This window comes from Ictalurus punctatus, chromosome 3 (assembly GCF_001660625.3).
Source record: "Ictalurus punctatus breed USDA103 chromosome 3, Coco_2.0, whole genome shotgun sequence".
NCBI classification, from domain to species: domain Eukaryota; kingdom Metazoa; phylum Chordata; class Actinopteri; order Siluriformes; family Ictaluridae; genus Ictalurus; species Ictalurus punctatus.
The window spans coordinates 2,965,982-2,987,703 of NC_030418.2; the positions used below are offsets into that span (position 1 = coordinate 2,965,982).

The 21,722-nt window shown below is 38.8% G+C and overlaps 2 protein-coding genes and 1 long non-coding RNA gene across 5 annotated transcripts; 2 read left to right on the forward strand and 1 right to left on the reverse strand.

Annotated features, from left to right (window-relative positions):
* Positions 1-10,177, forward strand: eif2ak2 (eukaryotic translation initiation factor 2-alpha kinase 2). Of its 2 annotated transcripts, XM_017463794.3 has the most exons (20): positions 2-154; positions 251-390; positions 692-821; positions 1,681-1,823; positions 1,908-2,043; positions 2,126-2,178; positions 3,708-3,857; positions 3,943-4,072; positions 4,165-4,187; positions 4,309-4,396; positions 4,925-4,965; positions 5,048-5,090; positions 5,246-5,328; positions 5,869-5,994; positions 6,116-6,241; positions 6,421-6,619; positions 6,790-6,936; positions 7,020-7,124; positions 7,227-7,289; positions 8,705-10,177. In XM_017463794.3, the coding sequence occupies exons 2-20, from the start codon at positions 278-280 to the stop codon at positions 8,843-8,845; spliced, it is 2,040 nt and encodes a 679-aa protein (XP_017319283.1). In that variant the 5' UTR covers positions 2-154; positions 251-277; the 3' UTR covers positions 8,846-10,177. The 2 variants fall into 2 exon arrangements, with proteins under 2 accessions (XP_047010374.1, XP_017319283.1); XM_047154418.2 differs by lacking the exon at positions 3,708-3,857 and having other exon boundaries at positions 1-154; positions 3,955-4,072.
* Positions 10,178-11,015: 838 nt separating this feature from the next.
* rsrp1 (arginine/serine-rich protein 1) lies at positions 11,016-15,261 on the forward strand. Of its 2 annotated transcripts, XM_017463792.3 has the most exons (5): positions 11,016-11,169; positions 12,123-12,728; positions 12,816-12,979; positions 14,225-14,296; positions 14,573-15,261. In XM_017463792.3, the coding sequence occupies exons 2-5, from the start codon at positions 12,146-12,148 to the stop codon at positions 14,711-14,713; spliced, it is 960 nt and encodes a 319-aa protein (XP_017319281.1). In that variant the 5' UTR covers positions 11,016-11,169; positions 12,123-12,145; the 3' UTR covers positions 14,714-15,261. The 2 variants fall into 2 exon arrangements, 1 of the variants encoding a protein (XP_017319281.1); XR_001812116.3 differs by lacking the exons at positions 14,225-14,296; positions 14,573-15,261 and adding an exon at positions 13,511-14,173 and having other exon boundaries at positions 12,816-13,324.
* Positions 15,262-19,595: 4,334 nt separating this feature from the next.
* LOC128632702 (uncharacterized) lies at positions 19,596-21,722 on the reverse strand. The gene is made up of 2 exons (XR_008396250.1): positions 21,647-21,722; positions 19,596-21,404 (listed from the first exon to the last, which is right to left on the reverse strand). It is a non-coding gene; the product is annotated as an uncharacterized LOC128632702 (long non-coding RNA).

Consider the following 21,722-nt stretch of genomic DNA (forward strand, 5'->3'; position numbering starts at 1 on the left):
AATCTGATTGGTCACCCTGGAGCAGGTCCGTTCAACGCAGGATCTGACAATCGAAACTTAAACTCGTTTCTTCCACATAAAGCGAAAGCAATACACGCGAGTTTAGGGGTAAAGCACAGCTGGATGTGTTTACATCTAACCAACGGGCCGGGAAGTAGGTTGTTTTTTTTAAAAATGCATTTCTGAGTGTTAAATATCTTTATAAATTGTCTATAAACAACCTGAACGTATGTACTATTTTCTGTTTCAGAAATTTGGGTTGTTTCATATCTTCTAAATGGACGCCGGGCAAACAAATTATGTTGGTTTGCTTAATGAACGTGCACAGAAAAAAGGCTGGACTGTGCGTTTTGATCTAGTGCAGACTGTTGGACCAGATCACATTAAAACGTAAGTATAATTCTGAACCATATTCTGCATGTGCATGTAATGTAAACATCACATAATTCATATAGATGGTGTAATCTTTTCTCTGAATTTAATAGTAAATGTCTAGTCATATTTACTCACTGCTGTGCTAAGTAAAATAGGTGTGTGTGTATGTGTGTGTGTGTGTGTGTGTGTATTTGTAGGAGTCGTGTGAAAATTAATGTGTAAAAAACCATCTGAATACAAACTCATACTTCAGATTTCTCGTACCAGCATTAAATGTCCAGATTTTCTGACTTTAAGTTGTTTGATCGTGTCCTAGGTTCACTATGAGGGTAGTGATGAATGATAGGAGCTATCCTGAAGGAGTTGGACGAAACAAGAAAGAAGCCAAGCAAAATGCTGCAAAGAATGCCCTCAGAGTTTGGGAAAATGATGAACCGGTTAATACAGTATGAACATGTTTTTCTTTTCCCACTTCACTTACAGAATTTGGTGGTATTTTTTGCTTGAACACATCTGTGTTTATTAAAAGACATCTAAGACTTTTTTTTTTTTTTTTTTTTACGTCATACTAAAAAATTGTCATACCAGGCTACTGAAAACATGGAGATCTCTTAAAAATTTTAAACACTACCGTACTGCACCACCGTGTTTCCCTCTAATTCTCACCAGCTCCACTAAAATTAATGGACAAGTACAATGTGTTTTCACAGCCAGAAATTCTGGACGTATTGAACTACACATCAAAATTGGGTGGTGCAGCAAGTGTCCCCGGTTTGATCCTGAGTTTGGTTTACTCTCTGCATGTGAGGTTTCCTCCATGTTCTCCTCTTTCCTCCCACCTCACAAAACATGTTACGTTAAAAACATTGTCCCTAGGAGTGATTGGATGTGTGAATGTGCGTGTGCATGGTGCTCATAGACCCTTCTATGGTGTATTCCTGCCTCGGGCCAAGTTTTCCTATCTTACTGTGCTCTGGATCCACCTTGATCCTGACGAAGAAAAAGTGCTTACTGAAAATGAATGAACATCAGAAATATGCACACAATGTAGCTGGGAGAATGTAGTGTCTGTTTTTCTGTTCACTACTCTAAAATGGTCTCTCGACTCCAGTTGGTTCACACGAATGGATTTATCCTTATTCTTTGAAGCTGTTATGGTAGAAGACGTTATGTTATTACACTGTTATGGCTATTTCATTCTGTTCTTAAGTCCGTACAGTACATCCTGCCTGATGTACTTTGTGTGTAGGGGACTAATGATACTGTAATGTGATTGAACCAGTTTGTAATGCTTTTTTTTTGCAGGAGACAATTTTGAACTCTTCTGCCAGTGTCTTACCTGTAACTCAAGTTAACTTCATCTGCTGGTTGAATGAATACTCTCATAAGGAAAGACTACCTTTCAAACCTAAGGAAACCACCAAGATGAGTCAAGGCTCTAACATCCAGCAAGTATCAATTGTTTAGAGACATTCCTTGTTTAATAACTGAACACTAGGAGATTTTTAATTGTGAGTTTTTTTTCTGTGTAGAATGTGCCGTTATGTTTGTAATTATGTCTGTGGGGATAAAGAATTCCCTGAAGCTACTGGCAACAGCAAGAAAGAGGCCAAGGAGGCAGCAGCAAAACTTGTTTATGAGCTTCTTACAGAACAGGAAAAAGAGCAAGTAAGAGATGTAATGTTTTGGCTAATATACCGTTGAAACTTTTTGGGCTGTTTTGATAAATCAAATCCATTTCATATTAAAGGTCATTGATGAAAACGGCAACGGGGAAGAAATTACTGATATCCAAAACCTCAGGTAAGACACTGTTACAGTGTAACATGTTAACTGTTCTCGAGTAGGTGCACGATTTTGGTTGAATGGATTTTTTTTAAAAAGTTTCACTACATGCTCTCTTCATGGAAGCCAGTTAAAACCCCGGCTCCAAAAAAGTTGGGATGTAAAATGTACCATTTTAAGAAAAAGAATAAGGTAATTTTCAATTTGATGGCTGCAACATGTCTCCAAAAAGTTGGGATGGGGCAACAAAAGGCTGGAAAAGTAAGTGTTACTAAAAAGAAACATCTGGAGGAACATTTTGCAACTAATAAGGTTAACTGACAACAAGTCAGTAACATGATCCGGTATAAAAGAGGCATCTTAGAGGGGCAGAGTCTCTCACAAGTAAAGATGGGATGGAATTAAAAATCACCTTATTTTTTCCTTAAAATGGTACATTTACGAAGTTTAAACATCTGATATGTTTTCTATGTTCTGTTGTGAATAACATATGGGTTTATAAGATTTGCAAATCATTGCATTCTGTTTTTATTTACATTTTACACAGCGTCCCAATTTTTATGGAATTGGGGTTGTACAAATCAACCATCACTTTGTCTAAACACTTCACATCACATTACACCAGTGAGAATTGGCGCAAAATCCTGCTAATTAATGTTAGAACTAGGGATGTCACGATACCAAAAATCTAGTAGTCGGTACCGATACCACCAAAAGTACACGATAGGCGATACCAAAGTCGATACCACGATGTGGTATAAAAATACCAATCTGAAGACTTAATTTCCTGAAATATAGGAAGTACAGTAGGAAGACCCTGTAGAAATCCACCACTTTTTTTTTTATTAAAATGTATAATGGTACAGGCTACTCAACATTTAGATAATAAATCTAGACCGTTTCATTTCTTCAGCAGGGGAAACGCCCGTCCTGACAGACAACATTTAAAACCCTTATAAAGAGTGGGAAGTAGGGATGTCACGATACCAAAAATCTAGTAGTCTGTATCGAGACATTACATGGAGCATAACGTTAGCTGGTTTCACGGCCACAATCCAGCTGCCTCAAACAAATATAATATAGGACCACCTTTCAGGTGCTTCGCCAAATTCCAGGTGTTTCCTCGCTTTGTTTGAAATGAACGATAGCATCGGTTACACACCAGCTTCAAAGCATCAATTATATGTTTGTCGTCATCCGCCTCGAATGTGAAGTATTTACATATTCCATACCACATTTCCTCTCAACGAGTCGGGGCGGAGCTAAACTTCTGTAGTTTTTCCCGTGTGCTTGTAGTTGTTGTTCTTCTTCTTCACCACTTGTGGACCGACTAAAACACTTGCGCGTATTTGCTGCCCCCATCAGGTCCGGAAGAATTGCAAAATCGGTACCTCCATTAGAAACGGTTCCAAGGCTACTTCAGAAAAACAAGTACCGTCACGTTTAAAGAATGTTGGTATCGACTTGGTACCGAAGTATCGGTTCTCGTGACAACCCTAGTTAGAACAGATATCCTATTGTCTTTCTGTCTTATTGTCTTGACCCAGCACCGGTCTAAAGCGGAGCTCACCTGTAGATACTGAGAACACAACAGCAGACAAGAATTTCATAGGGCAGCTTAATCATTACTGCCAAAAATCTAAACAAGTAGTCGATTTCAAAATCGTGGAGCGAAGAGGGCCTGCACATGATCCTCAGTGAGTATTTAGTAATATTGTCTTTTGAATGCATTTCTTGTGCTTGAATATGTCCAGTATGACTGCAAACTGTTTTTTCTGCTAGATTTGTATACAGGTTCATTATAAGTGGCAAAGAATATCCTGAAGCATGTGGAAAGACTGCGAAAGAGGCAAAACAAAAAGCAGCTCAGCTAGCCTGGAGTGAACTTCAAGACTCTGATTTCAGCAGTCAGGTAAATTTGTTTATGTTCATTTCATTTTAATTTTTGGACAGGGATCCTTTCCCAGAGTAAAATTTAACTTAATTTTTTTTTTTTTTTTGCAGGTTTCATCACCATCCTCAATGAGGTAAGGTTGAAACAAAACTGTACTTGGTGACATGGTACCTATTCAAGAAGAACCATTCTTGAAGAAACGTTAGAAACGTTAATACTACCAGTGTTTTGTGGGTTTTTATTTGTGTATCTAGTGAGTCAGCAGACGGTGCCAGCTCGTCAGAGAAGATTTCTAAAAATGATAGTAAATCTGAGTCTATTGTCTTCAAAAGCACACCTTCTGTAAGTACATCATGTGTGGTAGTTCTAGGAATACTAGGGTCAGGATACACATGGCGACCATCTTGACTATGCATATACTGTAGTTAAAAGCACACACAAAAGCAATAACCTGGTGTAAGGCACACCATGCGTAGAACACTGAGCAAAGAAAATACATATGTTTTATGTTGTAATTTTATATCCCATTTCCTATATTCAAATGTTTACACTGACTGGTCAGTCATAATGGACAGCTCTTTTATGGGTTAAATTTGAACAAATGCCTACTCTGCCCATTTGTGTAACAGTCATGTAATCTTATAAATAAACTGAACTATAGTTTAAGGCATTTACATTAGGATGAAATTAATTTACATATCTAAAATTGCACACATGTGATATGAAGATAGAAAAAAAAAAATATATATATATATAATATTTTAATTTAATTGTGATTATATGTTAATTTGTATTTAATTTTTATATATATGTATTTATATATATATGAATGTTTGTATATTTTATTTATTTATTTTTACGTAATTCCAGGTACCAGAACCACAACCGTTAGATGTTAAACCAAAAAGACAGTAAGTGACACATGCATTAAAAAAGAAAACATTTATTGTATACACAGTACAATTAAAAAACATGTTTTGTCTCCTCTTTTAGACTAGCTGCAGTCTTTCAGAATTCACCAGTAAACAATAAAAAGGTATTATGTTAAAATCCTACTCAGCACAGTGCATTTCACCACCTTTAAACTATTTTGTCAATAAGTGAAGCATGAACACAGGCCCAGACAGTTTTAATAGGCAGTTTTTCTAAAATGCACACGTTTCTGTGTGTTTTTCCCCATAATCCTCCAAGCAATCCAATATTAATTCACCCGAAATGGCAAAACCCTCATCAAAGAGTACCACAATCTCCAAACAACAGCCAACAAAATCAAGGTAAATTATTCCTAAATTATGTATAGTTTTGTGTCTGTGTGTACATACTTAAAGAAAAAATATTGTTATTGTTTTTTGTTTATTTGTGTATTAATAGGTTAGGATTGCTAGTACAGAAAAGAAAAATTGTTCTCCTGTCTGTGTCAGTGCATGTGTTTGCGTTTGACCGATGTAATATACAGAAATAACGAACAGAAGCTTCATATCTGACTGCTCCATCCTGCATGAGAATATTTTTTTCTATATATTTTATATACGGTAGGATAGAGTTTGTTTATTTATATATTTATAATAGGAATATTTGTAGTAAAATTAAAATCAAAATAAATATGAAAGGCTTAGTCTTTATAGCTGTTTAATACTTTAACTATTATTTGTGTATTTGACTAAGAATGTTCTTTGACATTTTTCTTAAATCAGTTTCTTAACAGTTTTTTCTTAACAGTTTCTTAACTGATAAATAAAACCAGTTTCATTTCTCTGAAAATGCTCTGATGAGATTCAAATACTAAATCATAGCCTATTTCTATTTTCCTGTAGATTTTTAGAGGAGTTCAATAGAGAGTCAATAACTCGAATTGGAAAAGGAGGTTTTGGTCGTGTTTTCAAGGCCAGACGAAAGCTTGAAGATAAAAACTTTGCTGTCAAGATAGTAAAGGATAATGAGTGAGTACATAAGACCTGATCAGTCTACTGCTTTCATCATGTTACACTTTGACGTGCCTTAATATGCAATGTATATGACTTATTTGTTGTCTTCCACGTAAACAAATTGTATGTGCTCTAGGAAAGCTCGCAGAGAGGTCAAAGCTTTGTCTCGTCTTAAACATCCTAACATAGTGCGTTACCACACGTCATGGACTGAAGAGACTGAGTACAGAGATGACGCATCAGAAACTTTCAGCACTTCATCGTAAACTAATATTCCTTATTTCATCATTACTTTTTAGATATCGGAGGCATTAAAAAGAGAGAAAAAAACCAAACCATTAATTGGCATTACACTAAGAGTTTATCCATTAGTCAGTTTTACATTCCACATAATTTTGTTGAGGTCAGTTTTTATTTATTTATTTATTTTTATGTTTCTAGCTCTGGCAGTGGATCAGACTTCCTCTACATTCAGATGGAATTCTGTGAGGGAGAAACTCTGCGTGAGTGGATTGAGGAAAGGAACAAGAACCCTGAAAAATACCCAGAACGGAGGCAGGAAGCAGCAGAGATAATAAAGCAGGTCTTGGAGGCAGTGAAGTACGTCCATTTAAAGAAGCTCTTCCACAGGGACCTGAAGGTAGGCCTCTTACTAAAGTACTGCACTTTAAAGAACACTACCAAAGCTAACAATAAAAGAAAGCCAGTGTATAGTGTTAAGTTTCATCTTCTATCTTTTATTCCACTAAAATAAAATCTTCTGATTCTAATTTACAAGTGACTCACAAGTTGTTCCTTAATTTGAATTAGCCAGCAAACATAATGTTTGGGCATAATAAAGGAGACGTGAAGGTGGTAGATTTTGGACTTGTTACCAAAGAAGAGGAAAATGATGATGGAAATCTACTGGAACGCACTAAGAGAGCCGGGACTCGTTCTTATATGAGCCCGGAACAGGTTAGTCACTGATTCACAAAATTCACATAATAAAATTGGTTGACTCTATTGTACACTGTAGGTTTTATTTTCATGTGCCTCAGAGACAAGAGAACAGAGACTATTGCAAAAAGGTGGATATTTATGCTGTGGGCCTTATTTACTTTGAGTTGCTTTGGTGCTTTGCAACACAGAGTGAAAAACAAAAGGTTGGTGAGATTAATCATTCAATATGCAAATGTTCAGTTAATAATGACTAAAAATCATCACAAAGTAAAGCTAAGAAACATTTTCCACACTGTCATTTTTAGCAATGGGATAATATACGGAGTAAGAAATTTCCAGAAGAATTCTCCAAAAGGTTTGATTTTGAAGTAAGTGAGCACTTGTCTTTTCAGGAGGCATTTGTGTTATGTATTATTTGATAGTATGTTTGTTATTTTGGTCATATATTGCATAGTGTACAAATCATAAGTAAGTTGTCGTAGGTTTTAAAAAAAATTTTTTTTATACTTTAGAAGGCATTTCAAATTCACTACACCATTTGATAATTTTTTTATAGCATTCTTAGAAATTTGTCGTTATTCTTTGTAGTGCGCCGTGGGCCGTATTCAGATACGTGCACGAGGACTTACTACCGAATTGTGCACATTGGTATTCAGACCACAGATCTAACTACAGACTTAAGCATTGTTTGGAGAATAGTATGTTTGGGGTGGATTTTGTGTAAAATGGAGGCGTGTCTCAGTTACGTATGATTCTGCTCTTGGAGTACATCTGGTTGTCTCGTGCGATATCTGCTTGAGCCAGGAGCATTATCAGCAGTAAATCCAGTGCCACTTGCTGACAGTGTGATGTAATTACCATATGTCATACTGAAATGTATCTTTTGGGTATAAATGCACGCACACACACACACACAAAAACTATGTAATGTTAAGTACATAATTATGGCGCTAGTAATCGATTAAATAGTATCACCCCTTAAACATGCAGATTTTTTTTCACGAGGAGGCATATTAGCATATTAATCATATAATTAACATTATGTGGAGGACCAAAGTTTTATACATAAAATTAGGAACAACGCTTACTTACAGGTCAAAAAAGCCTACATTCTGCACACACATTTCGATTTTGTACCTTGTTCATTAAGATGTGTGCACGAGTAACTGTTGTTGTGCAGTATTAAAAAAATTAATAAAACACAAAATAATATGCTGTGCTGGATCAGGTGCTATTTTGTAAGCTGCTGAATAATAAAACAGTTTTGCAGTGATTGATGTGATAATTACAACTAGGACTATTCATACTGCAATATATTGGCAATGACTCATCTTAGATTTATTTCAAAGATTGCCATCTTCTCATTCGTATAATCATTTTAGTCTTTTTTTTTCATTTTAATTTCTAATTGTCTCTTGCTTTTATGTAGCATCATATTTCATTTGACAGAATTTTTTTAAAAAAAGGCTTTTCTCTTCTTCAGAAATAAGTGCAGGTGATTTTCATAATCTGCATAGGAAGCCCAAAAAAATAACTTAAGCACCTATGTGACCCGACTCTGAAATCAAGAAATTTTAGGGTATACACTTGGACTTAAGTTGCCCCATGCTCACAATAATGACATGTTAGGGTGTAGTAGTGTAAGGCACCAAATACGACCACGTGTCTCCAGACTGTTTTGTTCTGTCCTATTGCTTTTACTTTTAGGCAGAAAGTTGTATATGCGTAAGAATTGTCCATATAACACTAATACTTTGTCACCCGCATATTTTTTTTATAATAGCACAAGCTAATTGAACGAATGCTGTGTGAAAATCCTGACGGAAGACCAGAAGCCAGCGATCTGCTCACAGAGCTGGAGCAGCACTATGCCACCACGGCCTCTACAGAACACAATACATACAAAGAAAACAGAACATACTGATAGGTCATCTTCACTCTCACACTTCAAGATTATGTTCAAGACATCAACGTGGTAATGAACAGTCCATAAAATATTATTATTAATTAATAGCTTTCATATGGTACTTTAATGATACTGAATAACAGCCTGCTGTGCTATTTTTGGGTCACGTCCTTTGTTTACGCTAGATCTTTTCAATCATGTTTTATACCGTCGTTTATTGACTGTTTTAGCAAGGCTAGAAATCATGAATTCCATCTTAAAAGCCGTTTATTGAGTAGGTTATTAATGTTTTTGGTGGAGAATAAGCAAAAACATTTATTCAAATTGTATTAAATGGTAGCTGGATTGCTGGCATTTTTATGAGTACCCCATAGGACTGATCTCATCTGTGATTGAATTAAATAGATTTGGGTCTTATTCGGAAACATCGAGTCATATTGCTCGAGTTTTTTTCTATGAAAATACCCCAATGTATTATTATGCAATATTACTGTTTTGTGTTTAAATACAAGAGGAATCTATCTTTGTTAATTCAACATATTTCTCTGAGGGTGTTGGTGTGACATGGGTGACAAATTTTGGTAGAGTTTATATAATACAGTAATTGTTTTTGTTTTTGTTTTTTTTAATGTTCTCAAATCAACTTTTCAAATGGCAGTAGGAGGAAAGGTGGATTTGGGATGTGCAGTTAACATATCATGAATATGAGCATATTATTGCATTAATTATCTAAAATAATGCCAAACATGTTATTATTCAACTGGGATTATTATTAATGGATTAAAATAGCACCTTCCGGAGTACACATTTTAGTGTTTGCTTTACACTAGCCTTTTGACTAAGTGTAGGCATATGCCTATTAATACTGTGTGTTTATTATTCTGATCAAGTGTGGTTCATATGAGATGATATGATTATGTATGACCGTTATTAAGCATCGAGAAGAATATGTATTTATGGGTGTTTGTCTCACAACAAACGCTAACAGCCATCCTAAGCTTGAGATGTCATAGTGACATCTTGAGACATCATGAAAGTGAGCACATAGATTACAATATGGTTTGACAGTTAGGGTTTATGTCTGTTATGAATCCACAAATGTGTTAAATAATGTAGTGTATAAAAGGTCACTTGCTGAAATTAATAGAGAACAAAGAACAGGTTTATGCATCGGAGGATAAGACGAGGTGAGACCAGGGACAGAAAAGGTCTCAGAAAACTCTGGCTAAGGTTAAGCAGTTGTTGCATTTTATTTTGTTGTGTTGCATTTCCTTTTTAATTTTTCCCCCATCTATTTTTGTGCATCAAAAAAACTGTTCCGTCATTAAAGAATACATCTGACAAGCAAAACTTGGACATGTGTTGCATTCTTCTCTTAATATATGCTTTACCTCGTTTGTCATTTTAAATATTTTTAAAATCCTTGAACAGAAAATCATTTTATATTATGAATTGTATAAACTGTGGGGCACGGTGGCTTAGCCGAACATGTTTGTCTCGCACCTCCGGGGCTGGGGGCTCGAGTCCCTGCCTCTGCTCTGTGTGCGTGGAGTTTGCATGTTCTCCCCGTGCTTCGGGGGTTTCATCCAGGTACGCCAGTTTCCACACCCAGTCCAAACACATGCTTTTGTAGGCTCTAAATTGTCCAAAGTGCGTGAACGTGTGTGATTGTGCACTCCGTCCAGGCCGTCCTCCGCCTCGTGCCCCGAGTCTCCTGGGATAAGCTCCAGGCGGTACAGAAAATGGATGGATGTATTGTGTAAAGTATATATTTTTGTGGGGTTGCATCTGTTTACAGAAAACCTTCAAAATCTGTTAATTGATTTAAACGTTTACACGTACATATTTTTTTTTACACAGCATCCCCATATTTTGTTTTTATTTCTCCAGAGCATGGCAATTATTACAACTAAAAAACAATGAAAATATTTCATTATCGTTCAGTTTTTACTCCAGCAGTAACAAATGAACCCTTTTTTTTTTACTGAAAATGTTTACCAATAACTTGTCTTTATCGTCTACTTTCAAAGAAATACTTTGTAAATCAATTATATCTGAGATAAAATGAACAAATGCATTTTTAACAATCAAATTCACAGAATGATTTTGAGAAGATTTTAATATCGGTGACGTTATATGAGGGGCGGGGCTTCTGGAGCTTTCTGGAAATTTCCAGTCTGTTCGATGACGTAACATGGTTCTGCGTTGTCCGGCTTATTCCGGTTATTCGTGTTAACAGCTAGTCAGCGACGGTGGAAGTCACAGCGACAGTTGAAGCTTCAAACCGTATAAAACTTTTATCTTGGTTTTTTTTTTTTCGAGGATTTACTCTGTTTCTTAAGGTAAAAATGCGTTAATGTTGTATTAAAGTCATTTTATTTGTTGTTTAAAAATAATAATAATAATTATATGCGTTACCTTTCTCTATTTCCCGTCGTGCTAGCCTTAGCTGTTACTCACTAACGTTTTTATGCCTTGACTTAATTCTAAAAGGAAAATATCTTCACAGTGCTGTTTTAAAACGCTATGATAAACCTGTATATATTAAGCGAATCACATTGCTCTGCGGTTTATTTATCGAAAGAAAACTCGGTTTATTTGCCGTACCTCTGACTACAAAGCGCACATCTCTAGACGACGCTATTTAAAAAAAATAATAATAAAATTAAAGTAGTGACGAATTAAAGTCTAAAGTCACCACTAAAGTTGATAACTAGTGTAGAATAATATTGAGTCCTCGATAAACTTTGCTCGGTGAGGTTTTATGTGTACGTTAATGGATAAACAGTACATATATCTAGCGTGGGATTTATAGTAGTGACATTTAAATGTAATCAGATTGAACAGTTGGCCATTGTTTTGTTAAATAGATAAGTATGTAGTTTTTAATCGTGCTGTTTTGTAAGCGCTGTAGGAGGAGCTTGAGTTACATAAGGTGACCTATTTTGGTCCGAATGTTCTAGCACAGTGGTTTTCAAAGTGGGGGCCGCCAGGGGGCGCCCGAACAATTTGGTGTGAAAAATTAATTCTCACTCTCAGACAACCACACACACACACACACACACAATCAATTCCTAATGTAATGTAAAGATGTGTTTGAAGACATCTTACAAAAGGGGGGCCTTGCCCTGGAAAAGTTTTGGAACCCCTGTTCTAGCACCTTCCACAATCTACTTTGTTTTCATTTCCCAGTACATTTCATAGGATGTATTGATTTCTTGAGTATCTTCACATACTCTTGCTTCTTTTTCAACACTCTAGAGACTTAAAAAAAATAATTATATGCATTTTGCAGGTACGACACTGACCAACGAAGATATGGTTAAAACCCAGCAGAGTCGTCTTGGCGAGGGAATGCGTCTGGTTTTTGACCAGGAATCCTCAGTGATGTCCAGATCTTCACGGAGCAGGAGCAGCAGCAGCAGCAGCAGCAGTAGTAGTAGCAGTAGTGATAGTGGTAGTTCTTACTCCAGCGGTGATCGAAGTAGATCCCCGTCTGTGTCGCGCAGGTCACGGAGACGACACCGCCACGGATCACGCTACTCTTCGTCTTCAAGCAGCAGCTCCCACTCTCGTTCACGTTCTCGTCCGCGCTGCTGCCGAGCTTCAGATCGTTCCCGTTGCCGCCGTCATCGCCATAGATCTTGCTCTTGCAGCCCCTATCCCAGGCGCTCATCCCGTTACGGGCGAAGGAGATACTCGCGCTCTAACAGCCGCTCTTCTTCCCGGGACCGTTATTACAGGAGGTCAAGGAGGTCCCGCTCTCGCTCCTCAAGCTACAGGAGAACAAGAGGTGCCTACATTGGCAAGTTCAGGTGCCGATTCTCCCCTTCACCTGTGAGGAGATATTACAGGCGCAGGTCGAAATCTCCAGAGCGGTCCGTTCGGCTTAGTCAGAAAGGTACACCTAATACGCACCTAATGCTAATTTGAACAAATCCAAAGTGTTTCTCAAGTATATGAATGTTTTCATATTGTCTCTTCTCAGACAAAATGGATCTTCTGAATATTGCCAGAGAGAATGCATCGAAGATTCTGGGAGTAGAGGTGGTGACGCTGCCTGCCAGCGTGAGGTGTATTGAGGAACAAGTGGAAAAGACGTTAGGGTCCGACACAGAGAAAAGGGTGAGAGCAGCCCCGGTGCCGCCGCAGGTGAGTGCCGTATGCGCAAACGTGCTCGTTCCTATCAACGGGAATCAGTGACGTACTGCAATGTCTGCCACTTTTCCATCTGAAAATGGGAAAAGAGCCTTTGCTCTTATTAACAGATGTGATTAAAACGTGCTAAATTATATAGGCCTCTACCTCACATTTGAGAGAGGCTGTTTCATCTTTGGCTAGGATTTGATCTTAGTGTCATATAGTCCTGTCTTAAAACAACTTGGGTCATCGTGTAAATTATCTCCTCAGACCTGATTGTTTTTGCCGATGGATGTAATGGAATCGTGAAGAAGACAAAAAATATAGACCACCTACATACTGTCTGGTCTGGATTAGGTAACAGTTCAATACGTGTGTGTGTATGTGTGTGTGTGTGTGTGTGTGTGTGGCCCTGTGTGTACAAGAGCAAGTGAGATGCAAGACATTAATTATTTTATTACATTTTTTTTTCTTCAATATGTTGGTGAATGTCTGCGGGAGCGCTTCAATTGCATTGTGTTTGTATCATTTCTGTTCCTGTAGATCACATGACAGTGGTCTGCACTCCTCCACCGTTTGGAGTAGGAGAAAGAGGTGGAATATCATTTCACTTGAGAGACGCCATTTTTCAAGACGGTTTAAAATCTTGTAATGTGCAAAGGTCAAGTAACGACAGTGCAAATATCGTTAGTCCTAGACTTTCCTCATGTACCATATTGACTGATACAGCACTTGAAGGTTTTTCATATTGTACTTAGTAAGAGGCGGGTGATCCTGTCTCCGAGCACATACCTTTATCAATAGGACTTTAATGTGAGCTTGTTGATGGTTCAACTGGGTGCGTTGTTATTTACCCCAGAGACTTCCTCGGTTCTGTGTGTCTGAAGAACCTCAGGCGTACGGACCGGCTATTAGGGGGCCTTTAATCAGAAGCACCCTCGTATACCAAAGACAAGTCTGCGCACATAGCGCTGGATCTGGGTTTGGCAAAAAAAAAAATTACATTTATTGCATCTTTATTTAGGATTGTTTGCTTTATTTTATGAACTCTGCTTTTATACCTTTTTGTTTACTTTCTCTCTAACTGCAGCACAAGCGCTTGGGAGAGATGGGTAGAAACATATGCACTACAATGCCAAAGTCACTATAAGTAGACTTGGTTTCCTTGTTTCTTAATGCATGTAAAACGTTTAGTTAGAAAAGAACGATGAAATGTATTCGCATTAATATAATTGTCTCTTCTTTTCATTTCTTTAGGATGAAGGCAAGGCAGATGTTGAGATTTCTAGAACATCTCCAGCAAGAAAAACTATTAACTTCAGTATCAGTGTAAGTATAGAGCAACTTGATTTCACGATCGCAGAAATTAAGACAAATTCAGACAAACTCTGCAATGTTCAGAGGATCTTGCAAGTTTTCAAAATTACTGCAGATTTGAGCCAGGGTGCGTCATGACGTCGTCACAGCGTGCATTCAGTTCGATTTGCACGCGTCGAGCATGAGCAAAGCTAAAAGGTCTCATTTACTAACAGGGAGCTGAAAATGCCATTGGACAATAAATTTAGTTTGCTGATTTATCTAATTTAAATTTCCTCCTGTCCTCAGAACTCTGTCGCCAAGCCATCAAGCAGCCCAACGCTTCACGTTACAGAGAGTAAGGTAACGTCCAGAGCAGACCGTGTGGGGAACAGGATGCCATACGGACAGTGGATCCCTGTCAAGTCGGTTTCCACTAAAAAGCGCTGATCCCCTAGTGGTGGAGTTTATTAGTGCTGTGTAAATAGACTGTGTATATACTGTAAATAGTCTATTCATATGGGGAGGAAATGTGAAAATAGTGGATTCATCAGGCATGTTTTGTTTCAGATGTAAAGTGGTTTAATTTGGAAGAAGACGAGTGGATATCAAACAGGTGGGAGGTTTTGTGTGTTTTTTTTCTGTGCTGTAAATAGTTTCTAAAGTGAAATTAAAGAAAACTGTACAAATGAGACATTAAACGATTAAATTCAACTTTGTGCTTTTTTGGGGGGGGTGGGGGCGTACTGAATATACTACCTGTGGGCACCTAGAAGATAGAAATTACATATACATACCTATTTTACAAATTACAATGACACACCTTTTGTGCCAAGTAGTGTTAAAACACTTTGATCTGGTGTAAATTATGGACTTGTAGTTAAAATGCAGCCCCTGGTGTTTTAAGATGAACGTCCATTTTTGTTAATGGAATATATTGTATATCGATCTCAAGTATTTTTCTGTCAATAAAATGTTAGAGATGTGGTTTAATTTCAGCAGATCTCGTTAATAACAGCTTTGTACTGTGTTACCCCACGGGTTACATTTGAGTTCGGGTGGATTGTGCAAGCAAAAGTTGGAGCTGATATAAATGTTAATGTACAAGATTATGATAAATAATTATTTACACTTTTTATTTCAGACCTGTGAACTGGTTTTTCTTCAGTTAAGGGATCTGTTACATAAGGAGTAAAACACTTGACATGCTTTTATAGGTAAATAATCAACCCCAGAGTGCAAACGCAAACCGACGTTCCTGCTGCCATGCCGATGTTTTATTGTTTTCTTATTTAACAGCATGTCTTGAAGTGTGTTATTCCTCAGAAGTTTGCCCAATCGTGCATAACTAACATAGCTAGCTTTTTCTAGTCGGGTATAATATTGTGCAAGGCCCACGAATCAAGTTAGTTTTTGTTATTCGTTACATCATGGCAGCTGTAAACAGTCATCCCCTCACTAGACTCGCTCTTTATTTTATTTCTTTGGAAGTTAATATTACAAAAAATAGCTTGTCATTGGGAAAGTACGAACTTCTCTGTCCTTAAGACTTTGACAAAGCTGACGCTGAAGACTCCTCGTAATGTTAAATGGATGTTTTCTTACAGATATCGCATAGTCATTACTGAATATTCGTGGTCATTTGCATATCATAACCTGTTACATGAAGACTGAACTTTTCCTGAAGGCACTTAAGAATACAACAGAAGTGGAAAAAAGTGAGAATAGACACAGATTGTTGTCAGTGCCGCTGCAGGGGGTCTCGAGCCTGTGTGTCTTGCAACACAAAGTCAAAACTGCTTCACAGACCCACTGGTTGCATCAGTGAACTACACTTGTGTAGAGGCATTTATCCTCCAACCGTTTCACACAAACATGTCTTTTAAACAAAGGCATATATTTCAGGTGTTAAGAGACCACCTTACCTAAGGCACAAATCATGATTATTATATCAAGACCAACCCTTACCTGCCTACTGAGCCACTGCTACACGTACAGAACAGTCTCTCTCAGTCATGCCTTAGGTCACATCCTTAACAAGACTTAAATTAATCATGGTCGTACAGTGTAAACATTAGTATAGTCTGTTAAGTCTTCAGCAAGGTCTTCAAAAAACTCTTCATGCCAGGCTCTGTGGGAAAGTGCTTGTCTCTTATACCTGAGGTCGTTGGTTCCAGTCTTTCCTTGCTCCTTTACCCCTTTTGGGTGACTGTTTAAGTGTTTGAATGATAAATATGCTGAACGAAAATCTTCCGTTAAGACTTTGTGGCTCTCTGGGAATGTGCTTGCCTTACATTGTTGAAGTTGGTGATTCAAGTCCCTGTTTGGGATTTTTTTCCCCCTCCTTTGGTGACAGTTAAAAAGGATAAATATGTTTAACGGAAGAGCTTTTTATTTATTACCAGTGGCTCAGTTGGTTAGGTGTGGGGGTGAGTCTGGTGCACAGGTACTGGATGACCAGGGGTTTTATTCCCAATACAGGTTGTGAGCCTGCACCAAAAAAGCAAGTTTTATGCGAATCTACATGAAAATAAATTTTTATTGAAATGATAAAGTAGTGTAGTATAATACAGCATAGTATAGTACAACACTATAATATAATACAGTATAGTGTAATGTAGTATAATACACTATAGTAATAAAATAATAACACACACACACACATATTATATAAATATATATATATATATAATAACATACACACAAATACACACATACACACATAAAGATAGATGTGAGTTCTCGTCTACCTTTTGGCTGGTTTAAGACTAAAAATTGCAGCATCCTCATGAAGTGATTTATGATGACAAATTTCCAAAGTAGGTGCGGTATAGTGGTTAGAGTTCATGCCAATGATGGTGTTCCAGAAGGTGTGGGTTCTCTTCTATCTTTTAGATGGTTTAAGATTAAAAATCGATGCATCCTCATGAAGTTATTTATGATAAAGCAATCCACAGCAAGTGTGGTGTAGTGGTTAGAGTTCATGTCAGTGACTCTATTCAAGAAAGTGTGGGTTCTCTTCCATCTTTTGGAATGTTTAAGAAGAAAAAAATTATGTTGCCTCATGAAGTGATTTATGATGACAAAAGTCCACCACACAGTTGTAATGTCCATCCCTTGGTGGTGTAGTGGTTAGAGTTCATGTTTGTGGTGTGGGTTTTCAGGTTCTAACCCTCCTTTTGGCAGGTTCAAGAAGCGAAAGTGATGCTGTGGAAGTATGAAGGTGTGATGGAGGGAGCAGTGTGTAGGCCTCTGTGGCTCAGTTGGCTAAGTCATGACTGTTGTGGAGCAGAAGGTGCTTAGATCAAAACCCAAATGGAGTGGTTGGTTGGAGATTGAGGCATTGGTGTGTGTGTGTCTGGTGCTCTAGCAGTTGTAGGTTGGGAGATAGGTTGAGGAAGGGGCTAGAGGATTAGATGTGAGCTGAGAGGGGGGTGGGAGGACTAGGTTGGGTGTAAAAGAGAGGGTGAGGGGGTAGGTGAGTGGTTGTGAGCTCAGAATGTGGTGGAGGAATGTCAGGTGAAGGAGGGTGCACACCCTTCAGTATAGACCAAGAATGTGTGGGTGAGGGGTGTGCACTCAAGGGTGGTGGGCTGCAAGAGAGGAAGAGGTGGGCTGCAAGAGAGGAAGAGGTGGGCTGCAAGAGAGGAAGAGGTGGGCTGCAAGAGAGGAAGAGGTGGGCTGCAAGAGAGGAAGAGGTGGGCTGCAAGAGAGGAAGAGGTGGGCTGCAAGAGAGGAAGAGGTGGGCTGCAAGAGAGGAAGAGGTGGGCTGCAAGAGAGGAAGAGGTGGGCTGCAAGAGAGGAAGAGGTGGGCTGCAAGAGAGGAAGAGGTGGGCTGCAAGAGAGGAAGAGGTGGGCTGCAAGAGAGGAAGAGGTGGGCCATCCCTCCTTTTTATATAAATGGTGGCACTCACTTTGTGTACCCTCACTTTGTGTACCCACCTCTTCCTGATACTTCACCTCACACTCCCCCCCTGTTCTTATCCCCCACCTCCCTTCCATGCACATCCCTCCCCTAACTTCACACTCTGCTGCAGGATGTGCACCCACCTCTTCCTGAGACTTCACCTCAATCCCCCACTGTTCCCTTCCTACCCTAATCCACCACACCCCTTCCCCACTTCTCTTTCATACTCTCCTGGATGTGCACCCACCACTTCCTGAGACTCCACCAGCTACCTTCCCCTGAATCTCCACCCACCCCCAACTCCTCCTACAACCATCCCCCAGCCTAAACACCCGACCCATCCCACATTTTCTGTTAGCCAAGAACTCTTGTTGGGTTTTGATCCAAGCACCTTCTGATCCACAGAGGCAACCACTCAACCAGTTGAGCCACAGAGTCTCTCACATAGCGCTGCTTCCATCACACCTTCATACTGCTTCACACTGCTTTTATTCTTAAAAGTGCTGCTCCTGCCAAGAGGAGGGTTAGAACCTGCACAAATAACAACCATCACACAAACCTGGCCATGAACTCTAACCACTACACCACAGATGCACAGGAACAGATCACTTGTTGAGGACACTGAAATTTTTAGTCTTAAACAAGCCAAAAGGCAGAACAGAACCAACGTGACAGTTTTTAGGGATTTCCTTAACCAGCCTGCTGACCCACTTCTGTGAGTGTTTTTTTTTTGTTTTTAACTTCATGAAACACTTCACAATGCAACAGTACAGTTTAATCTAAAACCTGCCAAAAAGAGGGTTAGAACCTACACAAACTACAACACAAACACTGCTCCACTAACTGGACACGTCTCCGGTACACTTCAAGCTCTGTGTATTTGGGTTTTTTTAAGGTCCTGGAAAACCTCACAGACGTCCCTACAGGGCAACGCTCGAAACCCGGCAATCTGCAGTATGATAGGAGTTGAACCAAAACTGCTCCTTACAGAAAGACAGCAAATTAGCATCATGAGCAGATAAAGCAAGTCCGGGAAAAGAAATATATTCAGAATGTAAACGCTTAGCACAGAAAGCTTTACAGCAAGGAAACCGGCTCAGAATTTAGGAAATATTGAAAACATTCAGAGGATTACCACTAAGCACGCCAGGAACGCTGACAGCGTGCAACTTAACGTTAGCCTAGCATGCCACCACACAATGAGCCTAAAGTGACATTGTTAATTTGCTGCATTTCTGTACCAAACAAAGTAAAACACCGTTGTTGTTGTTTTTTTGTGTTAGCGTTTTCACAAACGATTAATGTACGATATTTTGGACAAAATGTTGCCAAGTGTTCAGTTTTCCTTCTGAAAAAAATAAGCAACAGAAATCCCATCAAAACAGAACTCGCCAAGTCCTGAGTGAGTAGTAGTTTAGCGTTAAATTTGAACAAATAGCAATAAAAGTTTAATATCGGATTCAGCACATACTTGACATGACAGGGCACACGACACGACACACCATGCATGCACTCATCACTCTAAACACTCCATTTCGCAAACTTTTGTTGCATAACAAAACTACTAAAATTAATCATCATGCTGCTTCAATAGAATACTTTTTTTTCCTTTTTTACAACTGTGAATGATATTTCTCTAGATGTAATGGTTTGTAATTTGATAAATAAAAAGTTTGGCAAAAAAAAAGAAAATTCATGTAAAACAGAAAAAAAAACCCCAACAAAAAACAACCCCACCAAAAACGTGCGAGTCACTTTTTCAGATTGCTCTCGGAGTCCTCTCTTCTCCGATTTGGGGATCCTGACCTGGGCGGACTGAGGGGTGAAAAGGTTAGGAGGTCAAAAAGCGGGCGGAGACAAAGACAAGCCAAACACCCAATAGTAAACATTCTCTCCTTCGTTAGTCAGTACCAAAATCTGGAAATGGGATGGACGGCGAAATGTGAATGGAGTGCGCCCCATCCGATTCGATTTAAAAGAGAGGATGTTTGGGACGGAACGGGTTCTTCGTCTCCTGCTGAGCAGCAGCTGTCGTTTCATTTCTTCAGCAGGGGAAACGCCTGTCCTGACGGCAAACATTTGAAACCCTTCTAAAGAGTGGGAAGTAGGGATGTCACGATACCAAAAGTCTAGTAGTCGGTACCGATACCACCGAAAGTACACGATAGTCGATACCAAAGTCGATACCACGGTGTGTTATAAAAATAAATTTCAAAAAATTTTATTAAAAACTCTCCTGGAGGACATCCTCCCCTGCTGATACTGGGAAAAAGAGAGAGAGAGGGATATTTTAGTTATCAAACACTGTCTGACAATGAGTGGAGGCTACAGTGGCGGTGCACTTGTAAACGCACAGACACACACACAGACACGCGTGCGCACGCATGCACACACACACCCTCCCCTTATACTCTGAATGCAAGCATTAGTTTAAATTCACTGATATGGTGGCAGGCCAAAAAGATTTATTAAAACCATTAACACACTGACCTGCACATTGACCCACCAGTAGAACCAGCAAATGGTTCTGTTTGAGTGATACTTAACAAAATAACTGTAAGCCTGTTGTTGGCTCAACTGTAAAACCATGCCTCTGTGGTGGTGCAATGGTTAGTGCAGTTGTCTTGAAGCACCAAGACCACTGGCTCAAACCTGAGCTCATGGTATCCTCTACTCTATAATAATTTTAATAAACAGATAGCCTTGCATATGATGAGAAGTCGAATGTCTGCAGTGTTGCCGTATTCACGCTCGCTTCACTGGTGGGATTGGACCATTGTTCCTAAATTCACTCCGGCCCAATTCATCAAGAACTTTAGAGTCACCACAAATTATCGTCATCAAAAAACGAATCGCCATTTTCCCTTGAAAGCTGACCGCCCACAGCAAGAAGAAATCTACACAACGTTATTACGTTAAAGTTTGTATATTGAGAAATGTTTAAGCATGGCGTCCCTGCTGACCCTCCATCACCACAACTATACGGCCCAACAGTGCCAGAAATGACTTTGTAGTTTCGCCCATTTTTATTCAGCATGGATTCATGAAGTTCTCTGCCGAGTTGCAGGAACCGCTCATCTGCAGTCCGTAAATATTCAAGCAGCTCCTGGTTTGAATCTCTTTTCCTTATTATGCTCCTTCCCAGAGACTTTAATTGTTGGGATGAGGAAGATGAGGAGGAGGAAGAGGATGACTCAGCTTCGTTCAGGTCCCAATCAATTTCGATCAAAGAGTCTGTATGGCAGTAAATCAATAAATAATATCACATTACTCATCAATCCAAAGACTATTATGTGTGCATTTATATCCTAATAACCAAAGTAAACAAACCATTGTATGTTACACATCACCCAAGAGGGTAGCGAGCCAAAATAATATTTATGTGCACAACATGTTTCATAAATGATAAAAAACCAGATGTGTAAAAGGAAAATAACAACAAGAACAAAAAACAATAATAATTTGGCAAAAGTTACCGAGGTTAGCCAGAGACACCGGCGTTGTTGTTGTTCAGAAAACTCTTCCGGGTGACGGTACATTTTCCACCCCTTG